A 25,773-nucleotide genomic window follows, 5' to 3' on the forward strand; every position below is an offset into this window, starting at 1 on the left:
TCTCCCCAGCAGTCAGGAGCCAGTGATGCTACCCAGCCATACTCATAATGCCACCCAATCCTATGGGCAAGTGCAATCATCTGCTACAGCACCACTAGATTAATGACAGACACCGGCCAACACCAGCCCACCTGCCCTCACCTGCTTTTACATGCCAGCAATCAGACTCACACCCACACTCCCATTCACTACCAAATAAAACAAGAAACAGGTGGTGAGCACTCCAGTGCTGCCAAACTATTGACCGGAGTACTGTATCTGCATCATTTCCCACATATATTTAAAAAAAAAACAAAAAACAAAGCAAATCAACATAAAATCAGCAAGTAAATACAACAATACTACAATATCTCAGCAACAACAAATTACTACAAATCACACTGAAAAAAAAGAACAAGATGGCTCAAAAAGTGACAAAATTATAGAGCTAGAAAAGCTTTTGGAGGAAGAAATAGTATTGCAACTACCTGATAGGGAAGTCAAAGGAATTATTCCTACAACAGATTAAGAAAGAGATGAAGGAAATGGAAGATAAACTCAAGGACCCAAAGAAAAAAATTCTAGAAGAATTCAAGAAAATAATTCAAGAATAAATTCACAGAATAAATGGAAAAATCAGAAATCAAGGAAAAACAACAAATAGAAATCCAGAAGATACTAAAATTTCAGAACGATATAGCACATGGGAAGGACAAAGGCATAAAACTGAATTAGTGGAAGACAGAATCAACAAAACTGAAGAGATTCTCAATACTCATCATGTCAGAGAAACAATAAGAAAAAAAGGAAAAAGAAAGCCAACAATTATGTGGGACACCATGAAGAGGAATAATTTACCAGCGATCAGAATTCCAGAACTATAAGACACACACACACACACAGAAAACTGTTAAAGGTTTGTTGGAAGAAAATTTCTCTAATATGATAAAAAACAGGAGTTCTGGTGGTATAGTGTCTAAGGCATTTGACTGCTAACCAGATGGTTGGTGTTTCAAACTCACTAGCCAGTCCTCAGAAGGAAGCCTGGGCAATCTACTTCCATAGTCATACTGCCTTGGAAACCCAAGGAGGGGTTGCTATGAGTCAGATCCGACTCAACGGCAGTGAGTTTGGTGGTTGTGGTATCATGAAAAACAAGAAGACAAGCACTCAACAAGCTCAGTGAACCTCAAATAGGACAGACTCTGAAGGAAAATGACCAAGATGTATTATAATTTTAAAATTCCCTGAATCAAATGAGAATGAAAACGAAACCTACCAAAAATCTTTGGGACATAGCAAAAGCAGTGCTCAGAGGGCAAATTATAGCAAGAAACACACGCATAAAAAAGAAGCAAAATCAACCCCTTAACCCACCATCTCCAACAATTATAAAAAGACCACCAAAAAAAAAAAGCCTTCAGTTACGAGAAGAAAGGTAATAAAAATTTAAGCAGAAATAAAAGAAACGGAAAAACAACAGGAAGATTCTACAAGCCTAGAAACTGGTTCTTTGAAAGGATTTATAAAATTGAAAAACCACAGGAAATTTAACAACAGAAAAAGGAGAATATGCAAATAAGAACTGAAATATGCCAAAACAGAATAAATGTGTATTTACTTATGTTGCAAATATATCCAGTAGAGGACACAGGGGGCAAAGGTATGACAATTTCTTAGTTATAACCCAAGACCTCGAGGGAATGAGTCACTGGGCTTGGGGGCTCAGGACCATAGTCTTGGGGAAAATCAAGGTCAATTGGTATAATATAGTCCACAAAGACAATGTTCTACATCCCACTTTGGTGAGTAGTGACTGGGGTCTTAAAAGCTTGTGAGTGGCATCTAACGGGCAACCAATGGTCTCTCCCCTTCTGGAGTAAAAAAAGGTAAAGAAAACCTTAAAAACAAACAAACAAACAAACAAAACCCCACCAAACTCACTGCCATTGAGTCAGATCTGACAGCAATCCCTCCTTGGGTTTCTGAGGGAATATCACTACGGAAGTAGACTGCCCAACCTTCCTTCTGAGGAGTTGCTGGTGGGTTTGAACCACCAGCCTTCTGGTTAGCAGTCAAATGCCTTAGGCACTATGCCACCAGAGCTCCCAAAGAAAACCTAAGATACAATGAAACAATTAGTCAAAAGCACTAGTGAACCACAGGAGCCCCAGTCTTCACAATCCTGAGGCCAAAAGAATTAGATGGTACCCGGATATCACTGTTGAAACACCACTCTGAAAGGGATTACAGTAGCAGGTCCTAAAAACGGTAGAAGAAAAATGTGGTGCAAAATTAAGAATCATGAAAAAGACTAGGCTTACCAGTCTGAGAGAGCCTGATAGAAACCTGAGACTATGGCCTAGTCACTCGACAAGCCTGGTAATGAACTCACCCCTTGCCTCAACTTCTAGCTACCTTAGAGATAGGACTATAAGGTGAACACAGTGAGTACACACTCCTTAAAACAACCAGCCATAAAAGATAAAAAAAAGCAGCATTTGCCCAGGGATAAAGCTCAGAAGACTGGAAGGCATAGGAAAGGAAAGCAAATGAAAATAGTAAACACCGGAAGGAAGCAGAAAGAATGCAATCAATGTTACAAAACAAAATGTCTATCAATTGTTGAATGGAAAACGAATTTGCTCTGTAAATGTTCACCCAATTCACAACAAGAGTTTAAAAAATAATAAAAATAATGTTTGCAACAAGAAAATGCAGAGAATGTGCCCACAGTTAGTCACTACCTTAACAAAGTGATCAAAGTTATCATCAACAAAGGCTGTCATCTTGATGGATGCACACTACCACATCTTTCTCCCATGTAGCCTCTGGTATGTTCAAACCATATATTCCCCATTTAGCAGCTGGGCTCTTAACCACTGTACCAGCAGCGCTCCTCATAAAACACATTATATATATAAAAAGAAATACAAAGCAACTGTGATTGTTAACAGTGTTTGCCAACCTGGCTAGGCCATGATTCTCAGTCATTTGGTAGTTATGCTGTAGTCATTCCCCTTAATGAAATCTGATATAATGAAATCATCTCCATGATGAAATCTCTATGAGCAGTCAGTAAGTTGAAAGGGATTTCCCTCAGGGCTGTGGCCTCCTTCCAATATATATGGACATTCTGGTAAAGCTCTCTAGCTTTTTGCTTGATCGGGATTCTGCACCTGGCTCATCATCTTCTGACCTCCAGTTCTTTGGACTTGACTCAGCAGCCTGCCATGTTTTCTGTCAATCTTGAGATCTGTCAGCCTCTGCAATCTGTGAACTAGAATCCTGTCATATTAGCTGCTGATCTTGGATTTGTCAGTCTCCACATCTAGTGAGCCAGTAGCTTGGTATCTGACCTGCTGATCTTGGGTTGGTCATCCCTAGTAGTTATGTGAGTCAGAAGAAGCCTCCAGCCTGATATGTGATCCACAGACATGGGACTTGCCAGCCTCCACAATTGCCTGAGCCATTTCTTTTAGATAATTCAATCTCTCCATCTCTCTACCTCTCTCTCTCTCTCTTTCCATATATATATAAACACATATATAAACTTCACTGGAAGGAGTCAGGTCCCAACCCACAAGTGGTAGGAAAAGTGAAGGGGAAAGGAAATGAAAAGCAGGGTGTCCAGGAGAGTGCAATCAAGCAGCAGAGGGATCCAGGTAAGGGGAAGGACCCAGGCTCCAACCCGCAAGTGGCAGGAAAAACAGAGCTGAACGGAAAGGAAAGGAAAGGAAAGCCAGGGGAGAGCAAACATGAGGCAGAGGTAAGGGAATGGTGGAGAGGTTTTGAACAACTAAGGGAGACAAACTTGTCTGTCAGTTTGTCGTACTGTGGTGCCATGTTGCTGTGAGGCTTGAGGGCATGCTATTGGTGTTTCAAATGCCAGCGGGGTTGCACTTGGTGCACAGGCTTTGATGCGGCTTGTAGACTGAGAAAGACTAGGAAGAAGGAAGAGGCCGTCCACTTCTCAAAGAATTGGCCAGGGAAAACCTTATGAATAGCAGACAAACACTTTCCATTAGGCAACTATATGAATAGCCCAGAAATATTGTTCGATTTAGTGCAGGAGGATGAGCCCCTTAGGTCAGAAGGCTCTCAAAATATGACTGGGAAAGAGCTACACTGTCAGAGTAGAACCAACCTTACTGATATGGATAAAGTAAAGCTTTCAAGATCTCCATTTGCTGACGTGACACGACTCAAATTGAGGAGCAAACATCCATTAATAATTGGAACATGAAATGTACAAAGTATGAATCTAGGAACATTGGAAGTTGTCAAAAAGGAAACAGAATGCATAAAGATTGATATCCTAGGCATTAGTGAGTTGAAGGGGACTGGTTTTGGACATTTTGAATCAGACAACCATATATGATCTACTATGCTGGGAATGACAATTTGAAGAGAAATGGCATGGCATTCATCATCACAAAGGATATTTCAAGATCTGTCCTGAAGTACAATGCTGTCAGTGATAGGAAAATATCCATATACCTACAGGGAAGACCAGTTCACATGACTATTAGTCAAATTTAAGCATCAACCACCAAAACAAAAGATGAAGAAATTGAATATTTTTATCAACTTCTGCAGTCTGAAATTGACCGAACATGCAATCAGGATGTGTTAATACTGGTGACTGGAATGCAAAAGTTGGAAACAAAGAAGAATCACTGGTAGTTGGAAAATTTGGCCTTGGTGACAGAAATAATCGCATGGCAGAATTTTGCAAGACCAACGACTTATTCATTGCAAATACCTTTTTTCAACAACACAAATGGTGGCTCTACATGTGGACTTCACCAGATGGAACACACAGGAATCAGACTGACTACCTCTGTGGCAAGAGGTGGTGGAAAAGCTCAATATCTTCAGCCAAAACCAGGCCAGGAGTTGATTGTGGAACAGACCATCAACATGATGTTAAAGACAATTAAAACAAGTCCAAGAGAGCCAAAATATGATCTTGAATATATCCCTCTGGAATTTAGAGACCATCTAAAGAATAGATTTGATGCACTGAACACCAACGACCAAAAACCAGAAGAATTATGGGAGGATATCAAGAACATTATCCATGAAGAAAGCAAGAGGTCACTAAAAAAAGGCCTCAGATACACACACACACACACACACATTTACTCATACACACACACCAAAGATTATTAGTGGTTACCAGGGGTAGGAGGAGGGGGGAAAGGGGAAGCTTTTGTTTGGGGGGCATTGAGTTTATGCTAATGGTGGTGGGTTATTTTGGAAAAGGATAGCAATAATGGTGGCACAACATGAGAACTATCATCAATGTCCCTGAGCTGTAAATGGGGATGTTGCTAATGTTGGTGAATGTCTTGCTGTGTATGTTTTCACCAAAATAAAATTTAAAAATTAAATAAATAATAAAAAATTAAAGTTATAAAAACCAAAAGATGGAGGACTTCTCTAGATTATTAAAAAAAAAAAAAAGATTTAAGCAAATGCAATATGATATTGAACTTTATTGGAAAAGCAAAACAATAACAAAGAAAACCAGTATCGACAACATTTTGAAATAACTGAGAAAATCTGAATATGATTATTAGATGATATGATTAAATTATAATTAGTAATTTTCTTGGTTGTGATAATAATGTGGTTATGTAACAGAGTATCTTTATTAATAAGAAAAGCATGCAGAAATACTTAAAGGTGAAATGTTATGACAATGTAACTTATTTTGAAATGATCCAGCAAGAAAAATATGAAAGGAATGTGTATATGGGGGAAAGGGGTTTTAGGAGAGTAGAATGGGGCAGGGATAGATCTTAATAAAAGGTATAAAAGATGGTCATGTTATTATCTGTCAATTTTCCTTAACTTCAATATTTCAAACTAAAAAGCTAGGGAGAATTAAAAGAGGATCTACAGAGCAGTGGAAATACTACATATCTTGAACATGATGGTGTATATCCAAGCAAGAAATCTGTTACCTCGGCTATAATAAGGTTCCTTGATACAAACCCAGATCCAGTAGAGGAGATAAGAACAAGAGCCAAGCACAAACAGTATGTCACTATTTTCCATATAAATTTATGGAAATTTCCCAAACTGTCAAATACAAATATCCTACTCTTTTTGTTTTATTTAATTCTTATAAACGTGAATTTGTTAGGCTTCCACATACTTTCTAGGAGCTCTGGTGGCGTAGTGCCTAAGGTATTTGACTGCTAAACAGAAGGCTGGTGGTTCAAACCCACCAGCCACTCCTCGGAAGGAAGGTTGGGCAATCTACTTCCATAGTGATACCACCTCGGAAACCCAAGGAGGGATCGCTATGAGTCGGGTTCAACTCAAGGGCAAATAACAACAACAACATCATGTTAAATATTTACTTCATAATATTAAAAAAAGAAAAAGTATTTACACTTTTCCTCAGTATCCCCCCCATATATGGATTTTCCCCAGGATTTTCTACCCATCTATTGGCTGTCCACATCAGCTCTTGGTTGAAACAGACGAAAAGCTAAGGCTGCTGATAGTAAAGTAAGACATCTTGAAGATGCGTTGGACTGCCTGATGGCCCTCATCCTCCTGGAGGCCTTGCCCCTGGCTGCTCATAGGAGCATCTACCATAGGAACCAAGTTAAACTTCTTTTAACTGAAATAGTCCCACCAAGAAGGGAGGTAGAGATTAAGTGTAGTCTCTGAGAGAGAAAGATGTGGCAGGTCTGCTTCGGTAAAGATTACAGCCTTGAAAACTCTACAAGCCAGTTCTAACTTGTCCTATAAAGTCACTCTGAGTCAGAATTGACTCAATGACAATGGGTTTTGGTTTGGTACTGTCCCTATTATGAAAGGGAGCTCTGGTAGCATAGTGCCTAAGGCACTTGACTGCTAACCAGAAGGCTGGAGGTTCAAACCCCCCAGCCACTCCTCGGAAGGAAGGCTGGGCAATCTACTTCCGTAGCGACACTGCCTTGGAAACCCAAGGAGGGGTTGCTATGAGTCGGGTCCAACTCAATGGCACGTAACAAAAACAACTATTATGAAAAGTTCTTTATAACAGTTAGCAAAAATGTTTACAGTCACAAGGAAAAAATTTCTAAGGTCATTTTAAGCATGTCAAAATCTGCAGTTTAAAAACAGCTGTAAGTTTTTTTTTTTTTTAAAAAGGCAGTCTTGTCTCAAGAGAATCATCTGTGAGGAAGGGACGAAATGGAAATGATAAAAGTATCCATCTTTTGTGGATGAGTTTTCCATGTGAAAATTTCAGAAATAGCTCCTTTTGATAATATACATATATGGTATAATGCCTAGGAGTCAAATATTTTAAATAAAGTTATATATATTACATATATATATATATAGATGGAGCTCTGGTGGCGTAGTGCCTAAGGCATTTGACTGCTTATGCTGATGGTTCAAACCCATCAGCCACTCCTCAGAAAGAAGACTAGGCAATCTACTTCCGTAGAGATACCACCTTCGAAAAACCCAAGAAGGGGATGCTATGAGTTGGAATTGACTCAACAGCAGTGAGGTGTTTTTTTTTAAAATAAACTGTTACTAAAAAAAAAAAAAAAAAATCTGGGTTTACCTAGAAAGAATACTCTGCAACTTTGCTAACCATAGTATTAATGTAAAACTGAACCAGAAATTTCGTGGGCATCTCTTTTAATCTAAATGTGAATATGTGGTCTCCTATGAAATCAAATGCATTTTAAATTAAAAAGTCCAGTGCCCCAATGCTACACAAGCTATGAGCTATACACTTGAAACCTTCATGATATTAAAGGAATAAATGAAGTATATTTCTTTGAAATCATTTTTTTAAAAAGGCAAAAAAAATTATTTATAGAGAAAATAGTTAATTAGAAAAACAATTGCATTCATGAGAATATCCAACCCAAAATTCTGACTTACAGTGACCCTATAGGATAGAATAGAACTACCACATAGGGTTTCCAAGGCTATCAATCTTTATAAAAACAGACTGCCACATCTTTTTCTTGCAGGGCAAATGGTAGGTTCAAACCACTGACCCTTTGGTTTGCAGCTGAGCTGCTACCACCATACCACAAGGATTCTTTATTCATGAGAACACATAGTCAAATTCAATCAAATTACAAAAAGTACAACCTAATTAATGAGTCCATTATTGAGGAGAACCATAAAGAATTTAAGTATATTGGAAAAAAAAATTATAATTTCTAGACCTCATATGCTGCTGTTGTGCTGTTGAGTTGGACCCAACTCATAGCATCTCCTCCTTGGGTTTCTGAGGCATTATCACTATGGAAGTAGATTGCCCAGCCTCCCTTCCAAGGAATGCCCGGTGGGTTTGAACCACAGCCTTCTGGCTGTCAAGTGCCTTAGGCACTACGCTACCAGAGCTCGTATATACCAATCCTCATACAGCAGAAGAGAAAAGATGGAAAGAGCTATAGCTATCACTTTCAGTTCCAAATTACTTCTAATTATTCTTTCATCTAATCAAACCAAACAGTACTCTCATACAACTGTTCTACCTTCCAGTGGTTTTAACAATTAAAACATTTCATATTCAAGACATGCTAAATATCCAAATTACTAAGTTCATCTTCTTCCCAACCCCAACCTCCAACATCTACGAATCCCTTGTTCAAATAATTACTTAAACATCCTCAATATCCACTTTCTTTTTTAGGACTAGTTTATTCTAGCTACATAAAAGTTATATCCTAAGCACCAATAAATGCTTAATTTTTATAAAAATCTCAGAAACATGTCATGTCAACCTTAGTCTAAATTTTATTTTGTTTCATATGTTAGTTATCTGACAATTCTTTTCAACTGGATCCATTTTCTCACAAATCCTTCCTCTAGTGTTTCAATTAGTCATTGAAAAAGAGAGGCATGACAGAACAGGTAGATATTGAATGTTTTTAGCCTACAGAAATAGCATTTTCCTAAATTACTGAAATAGAAAGTGTAGTTAAGTCCCACATATTGATCTGGGTAATCTTTAATTTCACCATAACTTATAACTTCTTCCTATACACCTTATTAAGGAGACATTAGGATTGGCAGTTTGAAACCACCCAGTGGCTCCACACAAATAAGACTCAGTGATCTACTTCCACAGAGATCACAGCCAAGAAAACAGAGCAGTTCTTCTCTGTCACATGGGGTCACTATGAGTCAAAATCAATTTGACAGCACCTAACAACAATATCCTAATAATGGTAAAGTTAACGACACAATTTTAACCTATTTGTATGCATTTCTGGAATGGTTTACAATGTCTGCAATTTTTCCATTGTTACTCTTTTTTCATTCATATACTAATAAATAATCATTTATTATATATACAAGTTCCCAATGAAGGTTATTATAATATGCACATTTTTAAATGAAGTCTACTTTTTAAAAGAATGACTTCAAAAAAGTGTATCTCCAAATCTTCTGAATCAGACAAAATCATAAAAGATTTATATTTATCAGGTAAGAAAAGATTACATTATAAATGTATAAGTATTTTCTTAAATTATTCTTCCAGTAGAAGCAGCTCACATATCTTTTTTTGTAGTAACATAAGAAACATCACTCCTTCAACTTGAAATTCAGACTACTCACTAACCATGACCTTCGTCCTGCTGCAGAAAAACACAAGAAAGGTGGCATCAGGCTTGGAGCCTCTATTCCTCCCTCATTCTTGTTTGTGTGCACAAAGTTCTCTATCAGGGAAAATTCATTTATATACATAAAATTATCAAAATATCTGTTATCCTTTAAGAAAATAGATCCAGTGATAAAAATGTGACTTGTACAATAATTAAAATTTTAAGAAAGAACACAGAAAAGCTCAGGGAGATAGAATGAAAAAGAAAGCAACAATCAGAGTACCTATTGTCTTTACCACCTCTCTGAGCTAAAGAAGAATGTATTTGAATAAGGACTTTGGTAGAGAACAAACAATATAGTAATAGTCTTTTTATCTAAAATGTTGTGTTTTGATTAAAGCCTTTTCATTTAGCACTTTTCTGCCTTATACCTTGTTTTTGAGAATAAATTGAGATAGGTGTTAACAATTCATACCTCCACCAGGAATAATTGCTAGCTTTGTTTCCACCAGGCCCATTTTTGCAGAAGACACTGAAAAGAAAGAAAATTAATTAGCATCCATATCATCAAATTAAAATATAATTGACTTGCAAAAGTTGACAAAATAAACTATACTTGAAATCTTAATTACTGATTAAACTTGTGTCACTATTTAAAAAAAAAAGTACTTCAAAAGGCACTCAGTTACAGAAATAAGTAAACACTCTAACACATTAAGAGACTCACACAACATTTTCTATTAAAGATTGCTTGGCAGCGAAATTGTTTTTAAAGTCGAAAGACCACCAGGTTTTTATTGTTTATTTATTTATTATTATTAGACCTGTTATTGCCAAGCCATGTTTGAAGGTTTACATCTCGCTAATATCACAAGGTCAGGAAAAAGGCCATTTCTGATAAGCATGAAATTCTTCAACTGTCTGAATAGTCCCCCAGATCAAACACCTTAATCTATGATATCATATATGGCAACTTTTCAAGACCAGAGCTCTAGTTACTTTATGACAAATGGTTTTATTGACAGCTGGACAGGGTTCCTCTCTTCATGTTTGTTTTCATGATTGCTTTAATACATCTGAATTATTTATTTATTTGCATATTCAAGTGCATCAGGAAACAGTATTAAATATTTGGAATTACCTGAAGAGTAAAAAAAAAATCCAGTGTTTCAAAGAAGAAAATAGGAAGTTAAAATAAAGGGGGAAATTATACATAGATTATAACTACAAATCTCAAGAAACAGTCACCATAAAATTATTACAAATATGTAATGATGTTGCCTTCGCTTTCAATAGACAGCTACATCAGAATAGATAGTAAGTGCCAGGGAAAGAAGAGCGACAAATATTTCTGCCTGCGTCACCTAGTTCTCAGCCCTAGAACTTGTTTTTATGTCACACCTGATGAGAGCACAAGGACACAGACAAGAGCTGAGACTACACAGAATAGTACTGACAACAATAAAAATAGCAGCTCTGTCTTCAGTGCTCTGGCCGGATAGCAGGAGTGAGGCTGGGATGTCAGAATGCATGAGTTAAAATAAACTCCCACCTCAGCCACTTATGTTACTTAACCCCTTTCTGCTCCAGCTTCCTCAAGTACAACAAAGGTCCTATCTTGTAGGGTTGTTAAGAACATTAATTAAGTTAATATACATCAGGTATTTAGAATAATGTTGGTTATCTCATCAACACTCTTGAATCACTATTTTCATTATCACCTCACATAAGTCTCAAAAAACATGCAAGAAAAAGTGAAACTAGAAAGACTAAGTCACTATTAGTGTAGCTATCAATAATTAAGTGCTTGTGCTAGGCACATGCCATAGATTAGTTCACTTAATCTTCACAATATTAAATGTCATTATCCCCATTTTAGAGAGGAGGAAACTGACCTAAAAAGGACAGGACCAAAGATTCAAACAGTTCTGTCTCACTCTAATTCTGTTCTTTTCCTACTGCTAAGATTGAGCAAAGAAAACTGTAATGACTCCATTTGCTGGGAATTTTAAATATACTATTGGTAGCATAGTGGCTAAGACACTTGCCTGCTAACCAGATGGCTGGCGGTTCAAACCCACCAGCCACTCCTCGGAAGGAAGGTTGGACAATCCTACTTCCGTAGTGATACTGCCTCGGAAACCCAAGGAGGGGTCGCTATGAGTCGGGGCCGACTCGACGGCACATAACAACAACAACAACAAATTTAAGCCCCAAAGGTGACTTTTACTAAATGTTCTACTGAACAACAGGAAACAGAAGTAAATATTTGGAATTATCTGAAGAGTCAAAACAAAGCTTATCTTTTAAAAAGCATGTTTTTTATAGTATTAATTCTCACCTGCCACTCTTATATCACATGCTAAAGCCAGTTCAAGACCACCACCTAATGCGAGTCCATCTATGGCTGCAATAGTTGGCACTGGAAGGTTAGCTGAAACAGAAAGTAGAATTTCATACTTCTTACTATGTATTTCCTTTCATATTTGCTTTTGTAAACATATTTTTAAATCAGACAGCAGATGTAGAATTTTAACAAAATATAAGCATTTCTTCCACCATTATTTCATTAAAACATTAATGATTATCTAGCATTCCCTCCCATGAATGTGCAATATCTTTAAAGCTTCCCTTACTGAATTATTTTCATAACAACTTTTGTTGTTGTTGTTGTTGTTATGTGCCGTCAAGTCGGACCCAACTCATAGTGACCCCTCCTTGGGTTTCCAAGGCAATATCACTACGGAAGTAGATTGCCCAACCTTCTTTCCAAGGAGTGGCTGGGGGGTTTGAACCTCCAGCCTTCTGGTTAGCAGTCAAGTGCCTTAGGCACTACATAACAACTTCTAGCTGAATTAAAAAAATAACACAGTTCCTATGACTTCTTAAACTTAGAGCCTAAAGTCTTTTATGAGATATTTGGTTCATACAAATTTTAAGTTGAAAAGACTGTAGGTATAATCACAAAATGATCCTTAATGGGCTACCTCAGTGTTTAGAATGATAGAGTCTTCATTCTAAGAAGTGATCTCAACTTAAACGGGAAAAAACTTGTCCAAGTGGTTACTATGGCAGAGACCCACTAGTTCTACTAATTTAGCAAGGAGTATTATCCTCGGAAGGAAGGTTGGGCAATCTACTTCCAAAGTGATATCGCTTCAGAAACCCAAGGAGGGGTCGCTAAGAGTCGGATCCAACACTACGGCAGTGGTTGTGTTTTTTTATTATAAAACAGAGGAACTCTGGGAGCGTAGTGCCTAAGGCAGTTGACTACTAACCAGACGGCTGTCGGTTCAAACCCACCAGCCACTCCTTGGGAAGGAAAGTTGGGCAATCTACTTCTGTAGTGATACTGCCTCAGAAACCCAAGGAGAGGTTGTTATGAGTCAGGTCCGACTCAACAGCACATAACAAGAATAACAACATTATAAAAGAGACCTAGGAAATTATCAGGCTCTACAAAATACCACAAGTTAATTAAGTGTCTAGATGGAAGAAGCTCTGAGAAAGACTAGAAAAACTGGGAAAAGTAGATGTTAGCTAATCACAGAACTCAAAACTAGATTGTCTTGAGTACAGAAATAACTAGTTCAAGTGACTATTATACTAACTATTCTATGAAGCAGAATCCATCTTACTAATTTTACTTTTGACTATGAGAATGTAAACCTAGTCAGGTCATGCTTACTATGTAAATAGAATGTGGATATTAGGAAGGAACCATACCCCCAAATCTCTTTCTCTACAGGCAATGATGCGACTTGTGAAATTCCTCAATCACAGGTTCATTCCTTGACCACTTTTAAAATATACAAATTTGTTGAAGTATACTGAGTTTTACTCAACTACACATAAATGAATTTATCATATTTATTCTGAGATGGAGAAGCCCTGGTGGTACAGTGGTTAAGAGCTCAGCTGACTACCCAAAATGTCAACAGTCTGAACCCACCAGCTGCTCTGCAGGAGAAAGATACGGCACTCTGCTTCTGTAAAGATTTACAGCCTTGGAAGTGTTATACAGCAGTTTAACTCCATCCTATATAGTCCATTGGAATCAACTTGATGGCGCATGTGTAAGAAGTTTACCATCTGAGGCAGAAGGAGCACCAAAAGAGGAGAAGTGAAATAGCAGAGATGGATGGAGCTTTTACATGGTGTGTATTTCACTATCTATGTCTGTCTGAAAATTTGGGGAGTGATGGATGCAGAGTAAAGTAAATCCAATGTGCTTCATGAAATGTACTTTGCATGCTTGGTAGGGGGAAAAAAACAGTTACATTAGTGCTCATTAGTTAGGAAATCAAGTTAATGTACATATGATGTCTAGTTAAAAAATCAAAGTGATACAATAGCAAATTAATCTGATTGCTTCCCTAGGTTGTCTCAAGCTACTTCAAGTGAAAGGGTACAGCTTTGTTGTCTCCCTCTCAACCTTTCTTCCTTCTCAAGGACTTGCTTCAATAGATTAACTTATTTCTAGACAACCTTATTCTACTACCTCCCCAATCTCAAGTCCCTCTCATTGAAATCTTTCCCTACACCTTGCTATGCCCCTCCAGTTGGCCTCTCTCTACAGACAAGTTTCTAGGGGTGAGTAGGGTAAATGCATTTCACCCACACCCATTCAACTCCAACTCACAGCAACATGAACCCCAGCCCCTCCAACTTTCTGAGACTGCTCTTGTTCAGGCTGCCAGCAAGATCAAAATGGGCAATATTCAGTCCCTATTAAACTTGTTGCCTCTGACAATCAGAGACATTAATCCTGAAGAGTCCCTCCTCCTTGAATTCCTCTCTTCATTTGCCTGTTGGATCCTCATCTTCCCTCCTTACCTTCTGTCTCTGGTTCTTTCTCAGCCTTGTTTCCCTCTCAATCTAGTAACTTTGCCACTTGTAATTCCAATGATTTCCAAATCTCTACTTCATAGTGAAACTTCTTCCTAAACAATGTATTTATAGCTACTTACCTACTGGACATCTCCATTTACATGCTTCATCAAGTTCAAACAACTTCCTCTCAATCCTTCTAGATTCTATTTCAGTTACTAGCACCTCCATCCACCAAGTCACCCAAGTCAGAAACCCAGAAATCACCCCATATGTCCTCTTTTCCAATTCTCTTTTACATCCACCTGTTTTCTAAATCCTAACAGTTTATGATGTAATGTGTATGCTACCCACTATTCTAATACCAGAGCTCTGATCTCATCATTTCTCATCAATGGATGTTCCATATTGATTTGCTTCACCAGTGGTGTGTTCTCCTCTAATCCATCTTCCACATTTCTTTAATCTTTCTAAAATACAAACCTAGTCAAGCTATCCCCCTATTTAAAAGTGCCACCTTCTGAGTTGGATGCAACTCAATGACAGTTCAACGACAGTGAGTTTGGTGTTTTGGTTTGGTTCAAAATTAAAATGAAGTTTTTAGCAAGGCACGTGAGGCACCTAATGAATTAAGCTCTGCCCACCCACTCAACTTCAGACATATTCCATACGTTCCATTCTCAAACCATTTAAAGCACCTCCAGAAATGCTCAAGCCTCCATACCTACACAAGCTGTTCCCTCTGCCTTGAACGCATAGTTAGCCCCAACTTCCCTTGCAAGAGGCTCTGGTTAAGGCATTTGGCTGCTAACCAACAGTTCATTAATTTGAACCCACCAACCACTCCATGGGAAAAAGATGAGACAAGAAAGATGAGGCAATATGCTTCCATAAAGATTTACAGCCTTAGAAACTCAATGGGGCAATTCTACTTTGCCCTACAGGGTTGCTATGAGTCAGAATCAACTCAATGGTAATAGGTGGGTCTCTCTCAAGATGCTACTCAAATGTCTCTTCCTCTGTGCTTCTCTGCTCAGTCTATAAGTACTCTGATTAGAGCATACCCTACCGTATTGCCCATTCTGAAACAAAGATTAATGTCATATCACTGCTGATTAATAACATCATTCTTGTAACACAGGGACAAACCACAAGAAACCACAAGGTTTTTTACTTCCTTATCCATCTCCATTACATTTAACCTGGTATTTCACCTACTTTTTTTTTTTTTTTTGTAAAAATCTCTTTCTGTTAATACTTAAAAGGAATAAAATAAATATATGCAGTTCTACATAGAAAAAATAAATAAAAGATTTCAAAGAGCTCCTAAGGCTGGAGAGACTAACAATGAAGAATCTGATGTGTGAAAATGCTGGTCATTTGAACACTGAAGGCACTCATTAAATATCTGTTGAAAGCTGACTCTTAAAAAAGAAGAAGAAATAAAAAAAAAAAAAAATGAGTTAAAGGAACCTCCAAAATCAAAATGCACGCCTGAAATCCCTATATTGTTGTTGTTGTTGTTATGTGCCATCAAGTCGGACCCGACTCATAGCAACCCCTCCTTGGGTTTCCAAGGCAGTATCACTATGGAAGTAGATTGCCCCATCTTCCTTCTGAGGAGTGGCTGGTAGGTTTGAACCACCAGCCTTCTGGTTAGCAGTCATGTGCCTTAGGCACTACACTATCAGAGCTACCTATATTAGTGAAGCTAAAATTGAATTTCAGCTTCTGAAAATTCCTAAGATATGCCTAATAAACATGGTGATTTCATTATTCTCAGACTTTCTACATAAATATGAAAACAAAGTGAAGCAATGCATATAGAAAAAAGGACTTTTTGGCAACAACAAATTTTTCTCTGAAAATACAGACTAGTGCAAGGGTGTAAGGAACAAGTTGATTAAAAATTATAAAAATAATATTCCATGGCTTCATAAGTCCTGAAGCACAACAAAAAAGAAACAAATACAGTGGGGAGATTTTTAGAATTTCCACTCACGTACAATGTTCTTAAAATTGAAACTCAATGGAAATCACTGCCTCTAAAACCAGTTGCCAAAGCTTTGCTCTGTATTTTCATTAGTTAATATTCTCAAATATTATACATAAACATGATAGTCAAAATAAAGTTAAAAAAAACATTATTTGTTTAGAAATATAACATTTTACTAAAATAAATGAACTATCACTCTCGTTGTCAAAGGCAGTAAGAAAGAAACTAAGGTTGACAAAATAAAATGATGGGGGATACATTCAGTAGACAAGTTTCAGGTACCACATGGTCATGAATGTGGGGTTGATATGGCAGAGCAGGAGATGAAGAAAAACACAAAATGTAAGGATGCTGACCTGGGAAGTGGGGGGCTAAGGCACTGTTCATTCTGCCCTAAATCAGCTCATACTCAGGTTCTCTTAATTCTAAAAGTGGAAAATATAACGTATTTCCTTGTATACTTACTTGTATACTATACTTGTATACTTCTTAGAACTAATGAAAATAATGTTTAAATTTGATAGCCAAGAATAAGAAGCCCTACCAAAACTCATTAAATGAAGAAAAGATACTCTAACAAATGGTGCTAGCAAAACTGAATATCCATTTGAAGAAAAATGAAACAGGACCCATACATCACATCATATACAAAAATTAACTCAAGATGTATCAAAGACCAAAATCTAAGACAGACAGACACACACACACACACAAGGGACAAACTTAGGGGATCTAATACATGGCATAATTATATTACCAAACATTACTAAAAACACAAAAATAGCCAAACTAGACTACTGAAGACTCCTAAAATTTAGACACTTATGCACATTGAAAGATTTCACCAGAAGAGTAAAAAGAGAAGCCAAAGACTAGGAAAATTTTCTTCCAACTACATATCAGACAAAGGACTAATCTCTAATATTTATAGAAATCTTCAACACTTCAAAAACAAAAGACAAACAATCAAATTAAAAAATGAGCAAAGGACATAAACAGACACTTCACCAAAGAAAGCATTTGGGTGGCTAAAAACACATGAAGAAATGCTCTCTACCATTAGCCACTAGAAAGATGCAAAGCAAAACAACTAATAGGCATCATCTCACCCCAGCATTAATAAACCAAAAAAAAAAAAAACAAAAAACCCAAACTCACTGCTTTGAGTTGATTTGACTCATAGTGACTCTTCCTTGGGTTTCTGAGGCAGTATCTCTACAGAAGTAGATTGCCCAATCTTCCTTCTGAGGAGTGGCTGGTGGCTTTGAACCATCAGCTTTCTGGTTAGCAATCAAATGCCTTAGTCACTACGCCCCCAGAGCTAAGTTAAAACAAACAAACAAACAAACAAACAAAACCAACAAATGCTAGTGAGGGTGTAGAGACATTGAAATCCTCATACACTGCTAGGGGGATTGTAAAATGGTATGACCACTGTGGAAAACAGTATGGTGCTTACTTAAAAAGTTGGAAATAAAAACACATGATCCAGCAATCCCACTACTAGGTATATATCCTATAGAAGCAACCACTGTGACACGGATACATACACACCCATGTTCAGTGCAGCATTGTTGTTGTTGTTGTTGTTGTTACGTGCTGTCAAGTCGGACCCGACTCATAACGACCCCTCCCTTGGGTTTCCCAGGCAGTTATCACTATGGAAGTAGATTTCCCCATCTTCCTTCCGAGGAATGGCTGGTGGGTTTGAACCGCCAGCCTTATTACTCATCATAATAAAAAGATGGTAACAACCTCAGTGTCCATCAATGGATGAATAGATAACAAACTACAGTACACACTCCGAGAAACACCTCCTAAAATGGATGAACATTATGCTCAGTGAAATTAGTCAATCACAAAGGACAAATATTGTATGAGACCACTATTGTAAAAAGTCAGAAAAGGTTTTCACACAAAAAGAAACATTCTTTGAAAATTACCAGGCATAGGAGAGGAAGGGAGGGTAAACCTATTAAGTTGGGTGAAGGGAAAGCCACTATATAATAAGGGTCAATACAAAATGATCAAGGCAAAGGAAGACACTGGGAGGAGGGCAAGAGTCAAAGGTAACAGAGATAAATGCTGTAACATACACAATCCTGCAGTAATATTAAGAACAATAATCTCTGTGTGAATACACAGACACACAAACTGAACTGAAGTACGAAGGAAAATGGGACTATACCATGGATATATATAGGTTTGACCAAGAATATTTCTACATAAGTATTTACTTATATTGTAAATATAGACATGAATATAGTAAAGCATTAAACCAAAAACCACACACTGCCATCAAGTTGATTCTGACTCAGAGTGACCATAAGGGGAAAAAGTTATGAGAACTTCTTAGCCACAACCAAACACTTTGAAAGAATGAGTTGCTGGGTCTGGGGCCTCAGGACCATCATCTCAGGGGTCATCAAGGTCAAGTAGCACAACACGGTCCACAAAGAAAATATTCTACATCCTATATCAGTAAGTAGTGACTGCTGTTTTAAAAGGTTATGAGTGGAACATCCAAGGTGCTACTGGTCTCCTCACCCAACCTTCACCTTCCAGCAAAGAAGAGTGAAGAAAATTATGGAAAAAATTATCCAATGGACTAATGGACCACACGAACCTAAGCTTCCATGATCCTGAGACCAGAAGAACTCGATGGTACCTGGCTACCACTACTTACCACTCTGAAAGCGATCCCATTAGAAGACCCCAGATAAAGCAGGAGAAAAAATGTGGCAAAAAACTCAAAATCATAAAAAAAAGATGAAGCTTACTAGTCAATTATAAACTAGTGGAATCCCTGAAACTATGGCGTTTAGTCACCCTTCAGGCCTGGAACTAAATTCATTCCCATGGCTCAAATTTCAGCTCAACAATAGAGAGGCATATAAGGTGAAAACTAATACAAGGGAGATAGAAAATCACTATAACAATCAAGCATCTGAGATCAAAAGGGTAGCATTTGCCCAAGTACAAAGTTTAGAAGGCAAGAATGGTTAGGAAACAAGGAGGAACAGAACCTGGAATCACAGAGAGGAAGCAGGATGAGTGATGCTACATTGTGGGGATTACAATCAATGACATGAAACAAAACACTTAAGAACTGTTCAATGTAAAACTGATTTGCTCAGTAAACTTCCACCCAAATCACAATAAAAAGTTAGAAACAAACAAACAAAAAAGGAACTAGGAGCCCTGCTGGCACAGTGGTTAAATCACTCAGCTGCTAATAGAAGGGCCAGAATTCAAACCTACCAGCCCCTCTGTAGGCAAGTGATAGGAAGATCTGCTTTTGTGAAGATTTACAGCCTTGGAAGTCCTATGGAGGCTGTTCTGCTCTGTTCTACAGAGTCTCTATGAGTCAAAATCAACTGAAAATACATAGGAATTTTTTTCTTCAGGTAGACAAGAACTGAATATTATGTTTATAAAGGGTCTAAAAGTTTTTAATATTACAACATATATGAAAAATAAGAAGAAATTTGGGATCTTCATAAAAAGAATGAGGAAAATAAGAAACATTCTTAAAACATTAAATAAATATCTTAACTACACTATCAAATATTAATTTAAATCAGCATTCTAGAATACAGTCTACAATATTATTTTGTACTAAAAAATTATTTAGGACCTAAACATGAAAACTAAAGCCATAAAATTCTTAAAAGAAAATACAGAGGTGAAACTGTGGGGCCTAGTGTTTAACAATAAATCATCAAAAAATTATTGAGGACCTAAATGTGAAAACTAAAGCCATGAAATTCTTAAAAGAAAATGTAGGGGTGAAACTGTGGGTCACATGTGACAACAAAATCCTGAGTAGTAAAAGACAAAACAGATCAATAGAAAGCCCACTGTCACTGAGTCAATTTTGATTCACAGTGACCCAATAGGACAGAACAGAACTGCTCCAGAGTTTCCAAGGCTGTAAATCTTTATGAAAGCAGATTGGCTCATCTTTCTGTCACAGGACAGCTGACCTTCTGGTAAGCAATTGTGGTAGTTAAGGTTAAGGTTGCATGTCAACGTGGCTCGGCCTGGTTGAGTGGCTGGGCCTGGTTGAGTGGCTGGGCCTGGTTGAGTGGCTGGGCAGCTGAATGTACTTATTCCCCATGGTGAGATTAGTAATTACTACTGGAGCAGCTCTGAATGTGGGCTGTTTCCAGTATATAAGAAGCAACTTAAAGGAAGGTCCCCAGCTTTTTGACACGCTTGAATCCTGAACGCAGCCAAGTTGTTGTTCACAGCCAGCCATTCCCTGCTGATCTAAGGACTTTTTCTGGACTTGAGTTAGTGCCCAGCCATGTTGTTTGGTAATATCAGGACTGTGCCTTTTTACTTGGGGAAATCTACTTCCATAGTGACACTGCCTCAGAAACCCAAGAAGGGGTCACTATGAGTCGGGTCCGACTCGATGGTACGTAACAACAACAACCACCTAAGGACTGTACTCCAATGAATCTGAAACCCTGGAAGAAATGGACAAATTTCTAGAAACACACCACTTACCTAAACTAACACAGACTGATGTGGAAAAGTTGAACAGATCCATAACAAAAGAAATTGAACAGGTCATCAAAAAACTACCAACAAAAAAAAGTTCTGACCCAGATGGTTTCACTGGAGAATTCTACCAAACATTCAGAGAAGAACTGACACCTATCCTACTCAAACTATTCCAAAACATAGAAAAGGATGGAAACCTCCCTAACTCATTTTATGAAGCAAGCATAACCTTGATACCAAAACCAGGCAAAGACATCATTCAAAAGGAAAACTACAGACCAATGTCTCTCATGAATATAGATGCAAAAATCTTCAACAAAATCCTAGCCAATAGACTCCAACAACATATCAAGAAAATCATTCATTATGACCAAGTGGGGTTCATAGTAGGCATGTAAGGATGGTTCAACATCAGAAAAACAATCAACTCATCCACCACATAAATAACACGTAAATAAAACAAAGGAGAAGAACCACATGATCATATCAATTGATGCAGAAAAGCATTTGATAAAATCCAGCACCCATTCCTGATGAAAACTCTTCAGCAGAACAGGATCATTCTTCAACATAATAAAGGGCATCTATGTAAAACAAGAGCCTAAGGCATTTGACTGCTAACCAGAAGGCTGGTGGTTCAAACCCACCAGCCACTCCTTGGAAGGAAGGTTGGGCAATCTTCTTCCGTAGTGATACCGCATAGGAAACCCAAGGAGGGGTCGCTATGAGTCGGGTCTGACTCGATGGCAAATAACAACAACAACAACATGCAAACCAACAGCCAACATTATTCTTAATGAAGAGAGACTGAAACCATTCCCCTTTCCAATAGGAACCAGACAAGGATGGCCTCTATCACCACTGTACTGGAAGTCCTAGCCAGGTTCATAAGGCAAGAAAGGGAAATAAAAGGCATCCATATTGGTAAGGAAGAAGTCAAACTATCCCTATTAGCTCATGATAGGATCCTGTACCTAGAAAACCCAAGAGACTCAGTCAAAAACCTACTGGAACTAATTGAGAGATTTAGCATCATGGCAGGATACAAGATCAACATCCAAAACTTGGTTGGGTTCCTCTATACCAGCAAAGAGATTGCTGAAAAAGAAATAAGGAAATCAATACCATTTATAATAGCTCCTAAGAAAATAAAATACCTGGGAATAAATCTTACCAGGGACACAAAAGACCTACACAAAGAAAACTATAAAAAACTACTTCAGGAAACCATAAGAGATCTACATAAATGGAAGAATATACCATACTCATGGACAGGAAGATTGAACATTGTGAAAATGTCAATTCTACCCAAAGCAATCTATATATTCAATGCAATCCCAATCCAGATCCCATCAACATTTTTAAGGATATGGAAAAACCAATCACTAACTTCATATGGAAAGGAAAGAGAGCCGGATAAGCAAAGCACTATGGAAGAAGAAGGACAAAGTTGGAGGTCTCACACTGCCAGATCTCAAAACCTACAATACAGCCACAATAGTCAAAACTGTCTGGTATTGGTGCAATGACAGACACATAGACCAATGGAATAGAATTGAGAATCCAGAAATAGATCCATTGACCTATGGTCACCTGATCTTTGACAAAGGGCCTAAATCCATTAAATGGGGAAGACAGTATTTATTTAATAAATGGTGTTGAAAAACTGGATATCCATTTGCAGAAAACTGAAACAAGATCTGTACTTCACACCATAGACAAAAACTAGATGGATCAAAGACTTAAACGTGAAACCTAAAACTACAGAGTTCCTCAAGGAAAAACTAGGGGCAAATTTAGACTATCAAGCATAACCCAAAATACACTAACAGCAGAAGAGAAATCAGATGAATGGGACCTTCTAACAATTAAATTTTTACGTACTTCCAAAGACTTCGCCAAAAGAGTCAAAAGGGAACCTACAGATTGGGAAAGAATATTCGGCAATGACATATCTGACAAGGGACTTATCTCTAGAATTTATAGAAAACTCCAAAACCTCAATAACAAAAAGACAAATAATCCAATTAAAAAAAATGGGTAGAACACATGAATAGACCCTTCACCAAGGAGGATATTTAGGCAGCCAACAAACATATCCAGAAATGCTCACAATCACTAGCCACTAGAGAGATTCAAACCAAAAGAACAATGAGATACCATCTCGCCCCCGCACTAGTAGCAAAGTTCAATAAGACAGAAAATACCATTTGATCCAGCTATTCCATTACTAGGTATATATCCTAAAGAAATGAGAGCCATGACAAGAACAGACATATGCACACCCAGGTTCATCGCAGAACTACTTACAATAGCAAAAAGTTGAAAACAATCTAGGTGTCCATCAACTGAGGAATAGATAACCAAATTGTGGTACATACACACAATGGAATACTATGCAACCCTAAAGAGTGATGTAGAATCAGTAAAACATCGCATAATGTGGATGAACTTGGAGGACATTATGCTGAGTGAAATAAGTCAATCACAGAAGGACAAATATTCTATCAGTCCGTTATTGTACAAGTCAAGGAAAGGTTTATATATGGAAGGAAATTTTCTTTGTTTGTTAGCAGGGGTGGGAGGGTAGGGTAGGGAACACTGTTATATAGGTAGAGATAAGTATTAATTTGGGTGAAGAGAAGAGCAACGTACCAAATGTGAGTGATCAACATGGTGGCACTGAGGAAGAGGAAGACATAGAGAGGTACATGGGAGGCGCAGACAACAAAGATGAATCCTTTTGCACATACAGTACGGAGTTATCAGTGAAGGCAAACACGGGTATACAGGTGGATAGATAGGTGGACAGACTGAACTATTAGGCATGTCTATGCAGAAGGGAGTGGACCCAAGACCACGTATGACAATGGTTCTACAAGTGTATTTGTATGTTCTGTAAGAATTCCCAGGGGCATAGTAGAGCTGACAAGGGACAAGGTTGTAATCACTTCTTGGTCCCAGCCAGCTACTTTGGGCTTGGGACCATAGTCACAGGGGACATCAAGTTCAATTGGCATAACATACTGCATAAAACATTGTTCCACCTCCTCCTTTGGCTAGTAGCAACTGGGATCTTAAAAGCTTTCAAGCAGCCATCTAGATGAAACAATGGGTCTCTCCTCCTCCAGAGCAAAGATGAAGAAAACCAAAGCTTCATGGAAACAATTAGTCCTCGCACAACTGATACACCAGGCAATACTCAGCCTATATGACTATGAGACCAGAACTAGATGGTGCCTGGCTACCACTGTCAACCACTTGGAGGGGGATCTATGTAGGAGATCCTAGAAAGAGAGGGAGAATAATGTGGAACAAAACTCAAAATCATTTGGGGGAAAAAACAAAAAAGAGGGTACCATGTTTGCTGGTCTGATAGAGCTTGGTGGAACCACGGAGACTATAATCCCTAGCTGCCCTTCAAATCTGGAATTGAACCCACACCTGTGGCTTCTAGCCAAAGAAAAGACAGGCATAAGAGTTGAACATGCACCTGAGGTAGATACATTCCTTGGAGAGAACAATCATGGGAGAAAGAAGGGTTGTTTACGCACAGGGTGACAGTTTAGGGGGCAGGAGTGCATGGAGGGATAGACACAGGGAAGAGGTGACTATCAGAAGGAAGTAGGAGGGGAGCTGTTGCATTGGGGTAAATTGTAGTCAATGTCATGAGACAACGTGTGTGTGAACAGCTGTATGGAAAGTGAATTAATTTGCTCTGTAAACTTTCACCCAAATCACAATTAAAAAAAATATATATATAAAATTAATTAAATTAATACATACATACATACATATATACATACATACCATAAAATTTAAATACTTATTTACATGAAAAGGAGCTCTGGTGGTGCAGTTTGTTAGGCATTTGGCTGCTAACCAGAAGGTCGGCAGCTGAAACCCGCCAGCCGCTCCACAGGAGGAAGTGGAGGCAATCTACTTGAGTAAAGGTGTACAATCTTGGAAACCAAATGGAATTGACTTGATGGAAGTGGATTTCATTTAGGTTTTGAGTTATTTACATCAAAGGACTTTAATAGAAACATGAAGACAACCTACATTTTGAGAGAAAATTTCCAGGAACCATATATCAGCTAAGGACTTAATATACAAAATACATATAAAACGTCTACAACTTAAGAATAAAAAGACAAACAATCCAACCAAAATTTTGGCAAAAGACTTGAATGGACAGCTTACTAAAGAGGATATTCAAATAGCCAACAAGCACATGAAAAGGTGTTCAACATCATTAGCCACTAAACTCACTGCCGTCAAGTAGGACCCAATTCATAGCAACCCCTCCTTGGGTTTCCAAGGCGGTATCACTACAGAAGTATATTGCCCAACCTTCCTTCCAAGGTCATTAGCCACTGGGGAGATGCAAATCAAAACTACCATGATGTATGACCTCACTCCCACTAGAAGGGCAATAATCTAAAAAATGAAAAACAACAGGGGTTGGCAAGGTTGTAGAGAAAGTAGAATCACCTTCAACTGCTGGTGGGAATGTAAAATGGTGCAGTTATTGTGGAAAACAGCATGGCAGTTCCTGAAAAAGTTGAACACAGAATCCATGTAAGTCAGGAACAAAAACAAGTGTGTACACCAACTCCTTGCAGTATTTTTCACAATAGCCAAAAGGCAGAAACACCACAAATGCCTGTCAACAAATGAATGGATAAACAAAATGTGGTTTTATATATATACTGCAGTGTAGTAAATTACTTTGTGTGGCTTTTCTACCCATAAGTCTTTATAAACTCCAAGGTGGAATTTGCTATGAGCAACTGAGGAGCTCCTGATTGCTGAAGGTGTCCACCTGGAGTATTTCTGTTGGGAGTGGCACAAAACAATGTTCTGGGAGGT

The 25,773-nt window shown here is 38.0% G+C and overlaps 1 protein-coding gene across 1 annotated transcript in view; it reads right to left on the reverse strand.

Annotated features, from left to right (window-relative positions):
• Positions 1–25,773, reverse strand: part of AUH (AU RNA binding methylglutaconyl-CoA hydratase) — a 371,318-nt gene that overhangs the window by 161,758 nt on the left and 183,787 nt on the right. The window contains exons 5-6 of the mRNA XM_007949073.1: positions 11,905–11,997; positions 10,039–10,095 (exon numbers count right to left, since the gene is read on the reverse strand). Of these exons, the coding sequence (XP_007947264.1) occupies positions 10,039–10,095; positions 11,905–11,997 (150 nt within the window). The remainder of the gene's footprint in view (positions 1–10,038; positions 10,096–11,904; positions 11,998–25,773) is intronic.

Source organism: Orycteropus afer, unplaced genomic scaffold (assembly GCF_000298275.1).
Source record: "Orycteropus afer afer isolate SDZICR_OR568_19922 unplaced genomic scaffold, OryAfe1.0 scaffold00236, whole genome shotgun sequence".
In the NCBI taxonomy this organism is placed as follows: Eukaryota; Metazoa; Chordata; class Mammalia; order Tubulidentata; family Orycteropodidae; genus Orycteropus; species Orycteropus afer.